Source organism: Juglans regia, chromosome 4 (assembly GCF_001411555.2).
Source record: "Juglans regia cultivar Chandler chromosome 4, Walnut 2.0, whole genome shotgun sequence".
Taxonomy (NCBI): Eukaryota; Viridiplantae; Streptophyta; class Magnoliopsida; order Fagales; family Juglandaceae; genus Juglans; species Juglans regia.
The window spans coordinates 4,348,591-4,356,355 of record NC_049904.1 but is presented as its reverse complement, the minus strand read 5'-3'; the positions used below and the strand labels follow the sequence as shown (position 1 = coordinate 4,356,355).

The window sequence follows — 7,765 nt, the reverse complement described above, 5'->3', positions numbered from 1 at the left end:
CCATTTTATTCTATCATTCTTGTTTAGCGCTATTCAATAGACGAAGCTAAGAAGATCTGCTGATGATGGGAACTAGTACTAGAAGAGATTTTTCTTTCTTTTTTGGGAGGGTGTCATTGCAGATCAAGCAGCAGCAAATATTCATAACTTTTTCACTTAAATTTCATTTTTAGACATCGCAGCCTCGGGCCCCGCCCCTCTCGCCCCTCCCTTGGATTCGTGCTCCATCCTCACTTTATAAAATGATGTTCTGCTCTCCTCTTCCTTCACCAAGCTCATCCCCCCCAAGCTAGCACATCTGTTCTCTATTCACATATTACAGAGAGAGGAGAGAGAGAGAGAGAGAGAGGTTTTGACAGAAGGTCACATAAAATGGCCACAAACCAACCTGCCATTAACCACACAGATGAAGAATATATTGATATAGAACTGAGCTCCTCTTCCAACTTCTTGGGTTACTCTATCAGTTCTCCACCAAAAAATGGAGAGTTTGAGTTCCAAATGACTTCAGTCTCACGTGAGAGAGAATCCATAACTTCCCCAGCCGATGAGCTCTTCTACAAGGGAAAACTCCTTCCTCTTAACCTCCCTACTTGCTTACAAATGGCTAGAAAAACCCTTCGTACTCCTAGCACAGAAACTGAACCCAAAAGAGAAGAAGCCTTAGAAGAAAACTATAACATTCATTCCATAACTACTGACTCCAGTACTGCAGATTCTACCAATAGCAGTACCCCACTTGACTCCCGCAACATTTCACCATCACAGTCTTGCCGCTTTAGCAGCGAACTAAACGCAGATGAGTTTTTCTTAGAATGGTCTATTGAAAATAATGTATTCAGTGGCGATCATCCAAAGAAGTCTTCGGGCAAGAAGCTCAAGCAAATCAAGCAAATTGCACTGGGTCAAAAGCTCAAGGCTTCAAGTTCATATCTCAAGTCTCTGTTCAGCAAATTTGGTTGTTCAGATGCATCCTCCTGCGCCAAGGCAGCATGCACTCCTGAAGCAAACATTGCCTCAAAGAGTAAGGACTGTCTAAACAAGTTTAGGAAGGCACCCAATAAAACCCCATTTGGAAAAACTGATAGGGAGAAATACCAGATGTCGACCACTTTGATGAAGAGCATTGACAGAGAGATGCTTGAGAATGGCACTGTTAGCAGTCATAGGTGGTCTTTTTCTGGGGTGATTCAACGGCGTTCTGATAGCAACTCATGTTCTTCATCCACATCAGCTTCTTCATCCTTTTCATCCTTTTCATTCGGTTCAAGTGGTTTTAATGATTTACAGCTGCTCAAGAGGATCAGTTGCTGTACAGATTCAGAGCTTGACAGCTCAGTAGAGGGAGCAATCGCTCACTGTAAACAGTCTCAGCAGCTGTTAATTAGTTCTTCAAAGATTGTTAGTGATGTTGCTTCAAGGAATGCAATTTGTGTTGATCAAGAAAGAAGAGGGCTTCGCATCATCTGATGGTAACTGGGGAAAAGCTCAAGAAAGAGACATTTCCAGAATGTATTATTATGATTTTAGCATTATATTCTTAATTGGTTTTAATGGACTCCCAGATTAGCTCATTGTTTTAAGGTTAATGGGTGGAAGAAACCATTAATGGAGTTGCTTATTAATTTAATAAAAATAAATTTCAATAAAAAATCCGCTAGCTTCATATGGTCTATCACCTTTTTGTACTTTTAAAAGTTACACGCAGTCTATATATCCGCATGTACACTTTTATAAAAGAGCCTTATCATTAAAAAGTCATGCTTGGAGCGCAGATGATTATTTTGATACTGAAGATCTTTTTTTGGGGAAAACACTGAAAGACAGTCAGTTGTTCGCTCGATCTCTTTAATTTGTGATCACAAGTAGACGTTGGTGAGGGTTTGGATAGCTATACTCATGATTGTCTTGAAACAGTTATATATTCACAGTGCATATATACTAACGATTGTCGTTTAAAAATGATACGTTTGAATAATTAATCTTATAAATTACAAAACATATATATCATTAATAAATAGGAAATATTTTTATTACTTTTCTAAAATAAAATTAGTAGATATTTTAGTCTTAAATAATTTTTCTCATCAGTTACTATTCACTGCACACACCCCACACCCTATAAAAAAAAAAAATTGTCAAGTGTGAGATATGGATGTGAATAGTGGCTGATATATAGCAAAACATTTTAGTCTTTCTAACTTGTGACCCTTTTTTCTTTTTTTAAACGAAAGAAAGTACGTATTATACTGAGGGTATAGAAGATTAATAATTAAGTTGCTCAGCCATATTCTAGAAGATCAAAATGCTACATTAATAATGCTCTTTTAAAAGTTATATATATATATATATATATTTGTTGTATATTAATGCCTCAAGGTCTGGTACCTTAGTTACATAGAGCAATTTTTATTTTATGAGTTAATTATTCTTGTGCATTGATCCTTCAATATATAAAACTTTATTGAAATATAAAATAAGAGTACAAACATTGGCCTGGGGGTTGGGGAGAACGATAAATATCCAAAGCATCAATCACCACAAAGCAAGAAAAAGGGAAAAGGAATCGCACTATATTTAGTGGCAACTTCTTTCACGTGAAAAAGGAAAAATATTTTTATTAATGTTGATTACTACATTACGGCTGTACAAAAATTGACCACATCGCTCGCCACCAATGTGAATTGGCCGTGGGAGGCCGAAACCAGCAGAGAATCAGTTGATCGGCGATAGAAAAATAAAGAAATCGACGTCGGTTGGTTCGATCTCAATTTGAATTGACCTAATTCAAATCGTCGAACCGGTCGATTATATATATATGTAGATGTATATATATTTATATTATACGTAGATAAAACAATATTATTTCACTTAAATGAATGAAATAACGTCGTTTTAATTCAAACATTCATATAATAAAAAAAAGTATTACTTTTCAACTACTTTTCATTACTATTCAACTACTTTTCATTACTATTCAATTACTATTCAATTACTTTTTCATTATTTTTTCATTACAATTTAAAAAATATCTGAGATCACCTCACTATCTAAACGTAACCTTAATAACTCTGCCCCCTCCACTCCTTCCCTGATCTTCTTCTTCTTTCTTCATAATCTCTCTTCTCTTTCACTCGTAGCCCCGCAGCGCCACAACCCTCTGCTCCCCTCCACCTTTATAGCGCCACCAATGAAAAATTGAAGAATCAACTAGAACTATGCCGACACCAAAGTTGCCGCTTTGCTCTCTGGCCGGCTCAATCGGTTCTGGACATTTTGAAAATTAAATACATCGGTGCAGCGTCAATTTTGGACCAAAACTATACTGATGACGGTTTTCACCTCTATATACTACGTGAATAAATATAGATAGAAACTACTATTGAGAGCATCCATTTAATATATATGATGTGGAATTATCTAGACCACACATCTCCTCAAGTGAGTGTTGAAAATAATCAACTAGAAGCAACCACGTAGTGAGTGCAAAATATACACTACTATAATAACTTCTCTTTAGCATTACTCATATTCCGTACTCTAATGATTAACTATCGTTTTGAAGCAAGCGTATTAATACTATGGCCGTATCGAACTATTGTTTGTGCATTAATTTGTAACGTAGGCAGTAATTAATACGGTATTAATTACAAGCTGAGTGCGTACGTGGCGCTCATTAATTGTGTATTAGATGCAAACTTCGTCACAAATTAGCTGCATGAAAGTACGTAGGCAAGATGCATGCATGATCAGAACTGTTAAATGTCTGGACGATTGTGATTGCATGCAAGTACGTACAGTACTTGTACTAACGATCTGATCTGAATGGTGGCGACCCAATCATATCAGATCAATTAATAAATGATTGGTAGGTGCGTAGTTTTCTGTGAATCAACGTGAAGTTGTCTAATACCTGCAAATGTTACGTATTAATTATATATAATATTATGGCCATGCTCGCCCTCCCGAATATTGCATACTATTGATCATTAATTATTTAAATAAAAAAGTAAATCTACCTCGGTAAATTTTTTTTATTTTATAAAAATAAACAAACAAATTAAAATGGTTTCGTATAGTATTTTAGATATATTTTACGATAAAAATAATTTTACAATTTAATATATAATATCCAGTCATCTTAACTTATGAGTTTATGTTTACAAAAGTTCTTTATGACTAAAATATTTATAAGGAAAAATAAATAAATTTCTATGCATATACATGACACACACAAGTAATTATTTGATGATAATGTATCTTGAAGTAATCTCACATTAGATATTGCTGGAACTATCCGGACAGACATGAAGAGACATGTTACAAGCAACTCTTTCTCCCATCTCTACAAGAAAAACGGGCTTTTGTAATTAATTTATTGCAATCAAAAGACTATTTGCAATTCATTTTAGTTGTAAATAGTTATTTTGCTAAAATTAACTGGTCGTAAATAAGTAGTTTTCTTGTAACAATGATTGTTTTTAGTTTTTAGTTGATTTTTTTATTTGAATTTTTTTTAGTTTAATTTCTGACTTAATTTTTTTCTTTTTCTTAGTTCATATTGTATTTTGTAGTTTTGAATTTCTAGCTAGGTCTTTTTGGTATTCTTTTTAGTGTTTATTGTTTTTGGTATCTTCTCTCTAGCGTAGACAGTCCCCTTTGCTTTCTTGCGTCTATTTTGGATATATAAGTTGTGACACTCACATATTCTTCTTAGGATTAGACAGACTCTAAAGCGTTGGGACATGCATAAGGTTACTTGTCCCCGTTCATGACAGTTAAAGATCCAATGCACCTAGTATGCATCAAGCAATATGCAATATACACAATGGATAATTTTTTCTTTGAATGAATAACATTGTACCAAAAACTATATCACAAAACATATCATAATTCATAACTTCATAACAAAATGATAATTGTAATGATACAAAGCTTGTCCTTCATGATTATAACATAAATAAGTACTGGAGACAATGCTCCATAAGTATAGTATTGAAAAACACTAAACTACTGAGCTACCTCATGGAGCCGCTCGTAACTCGGCTAAGATAACTATAATCCTATCTAAAAATTGGAGGACTAAAGTAACAATTTACTTGTCGTCGCGTCGGGGCCTAATCGACCTCATCCAGATGGTCCTCAACTAGCTCTCCAGGTCCTGACACATCGTCTACTATTTTGGAAAAAATGATAATTGAGACTACCAAGTGAGATTTGATTATCAATCTCAGTAAGTTAACTACCAACTTAACTAGCAGTATACAAATGCATGAATGACAATAAAATGACATGAATGCGATGTGATGTGAACATGAATGTGTGTGACATGACTTAGCAAATAACATGACATGTGCTAACATAAGTTGAACTGACATTGACTGTAACTGACATGAACTGAACTTGATATGAACTGAATATGAACTTGAAATCTTGTTCAACATAAACATGGCTAATTAAATATGAATATATGGATGCAACACGGGTCCCCTTAAGTTGTGTGCTTCTGATGGAACCACATCACATTACAGGCATCTGCGCCAACTGTGTGTACATCTTGATAACTGAACTTATTAAAATCGATAAACATGAGATTGGCACTACTGGCGTTGGGTGCTTGACTTCGCTCCAACAACCAATTACTTAGGTCCCATTCAAAACCTATTGATGGTACTTTGTTAATTCAGGAAATCCCACATCAATTTAAACACTCCAGTGTGAACAATGAAATTCCACTAGGATAATGCCCCATCCTAGCACTTGGAGTCAGGATAAACATAAAAATTTCGTTGACTTGAAAACAATTTTCGTGACATACTCTATGCATGAGACATGACATGACATGAACATATAACAAATGGTATGACATAACATGGCATGGAACAGATAAGTATGTACTTTTAATAATCATGGCATGGCGTATTAGAACATTTATAGATATCATAAGATAAAATACTATGACAATTATGGCTTACCATCGTACATACAGAAATACACTAGAAAGTAAGTTACATGCTAACTTACAATGATTGTGCATGACGTAAAAGTAGCAGGAAAATAGTGTGAACTGAAATGAAATATTTCTAAGGGTTAGAATATCCCACTAATTACTATAAAACATAAAATTCACTGACTCATGAAAAAATACCCATTTTACCCCTCTACTTGTAAGATATGACAATTTTGCCCCTAAATTAAGAGTTTCACATGCTAACTCCAAATGCTACCAAACTTAACATACTAACTTCATGCAAATTTTTTCCTAAGTCCAATTATGAAATAAGAAAAAATTAAAAAAAAAACTACAACTATACAAACTATGGATTGACCGTTTTACATGAAGGTTAGAAAATCTTGATTTTTGTTGCAATTTTTTCAAATCTCAAACCATATTCTTAAACCAATTTATGCAAGGCTAAAAATCATATCCTAAGTTCTTAGGTCGTGCTAAGGCATCAATAGAATCACTTCATAAAAATCTAAACTCCTCATATCAATAAAAGGCCCAAAATATTAAGTTTTGGTGAAATAGAACACACCCTTGATGTTCTTGATCTAATACTTTTCAAATCAACTCCAAGGACTCTAAAAGTCCATAAACACACTCTTAACATGTTTATAAATCAAAACTAAGTGATAACATGCTAGATCAAATAACCAAAATCACAGAATTCATCACCAAACAATTGGCATGTTCACTAAAATTTAAACCGAGTACCACATGTTTTTTACTTAGAACAAAACTGCTAAATCCAAGACTTTTATGAAGCAAACCTTCAAGAAACAAAGTCATACACTTCATATTCAACTTATAAGCTTGATCTAAACATTTAATCTAGGATCACAAGTCAAACATTCCATAAAAACACCAAGTAAACTTGTGAGCTTCAAGTTTGTGCCGTAACCGAATCTTTTCATGTAAAACATGCTTCCAAGAAAGATCTAAACCATCTTTCTTCAAAACGAGACTCTTAACACCTAATGAAACCCTTAAGAACATCATATATGAATTTTATAGCCAGTGGACTAGGTTTCTAGAACTAACAATCATCATAACCTCAAAACAAAATCTGTTTTGTGGGTTCTAGTTTCAAGCTCAAAGAAAATATGTAAAGCTCTTTAATAAAAATTCTAACATGCTCTGGATCAACTCATAATATGTATGACAAAGGTTGTTGAGTTGAGCTCCAAAGCTTGTGTCCTCTCCTTCTAAAAGGTGAGATTTCTGCTTGGCCTCTTGACAAAGCTTGTGCCTTTTGGACGACAATCAATATAGTAAAAATCCATGTCCGATGATATCACACAATGTTGGGGTTCTTTGAAGTTAACAGATGAAGAACAACAGGTTTTAACACTGACATATGAAACAATTTTATCAACCAAGATTAGAGGCAACTATTGTCTTTTGGCAATGATACTCAATGACAGAACTGCAAACCGAGAAGCTTTTAAGACTACCATGGCAAAGGTTTGGAACCTAGGAGGACCTTGGTCTTTTAATCGTCACCTTCTTTTCTTAAAAGAGTTTGAGGGGGAGCTTTCTCCAAGTGAGGTGCAGTTTACTTCAGAACCTCTTTGGGTTCAATCCATTTTGTAGGTATGAATAAGGTGCTGGGTGAAAGGATAGGTGCGACCATTAGTAAGGTGCACATGTGGAGGTTGATGAACAAGGGTGTGGTTGGGGGAGCTTTCTAGGGCTTAGAGTGGATGTCAATGTCACTAAGCCTCTGATTCGAGGTTGTATGATCAACCATAGAGGCAAGCA

General features: G+C 34.7%; 1 protein-coding gene across 1 annotated transcript; it reads left to right on the top strand.

Moving 5' to 3' along the window:
* Positions 1 to 288: 288 nt before the first annotated feature.
* LOC108988435 (probable membrane-associated kinase regulator 4) lies at positions 289 to 1,589 on the top strand. The gene has a single exon (XM_018961699.2). The coding sequence runs from the start codon at positions 373 to 375 to the stop codon at positions 1,468 to 1,470; it is 1,098 nt and encodes a 365-aa protein (XP_018817244.1). The 5' UTR covers positions 289 to 372; the 3' UTR covers positions 1,471 to 1,589.
* The last annotated feature ends 6,176 nt before the right edge of the window (positions 1,590 to 7,765 follow it).

Bases quoted from the DNA above. Each gene is read 5' to 3' on its own strand.
- LOC108988435 (XM_018961699.2), top strand. From the start codon at position 373: ATGGCCACAAACCAACCTGCCATTAACCACACAGATGAAGAATATATT.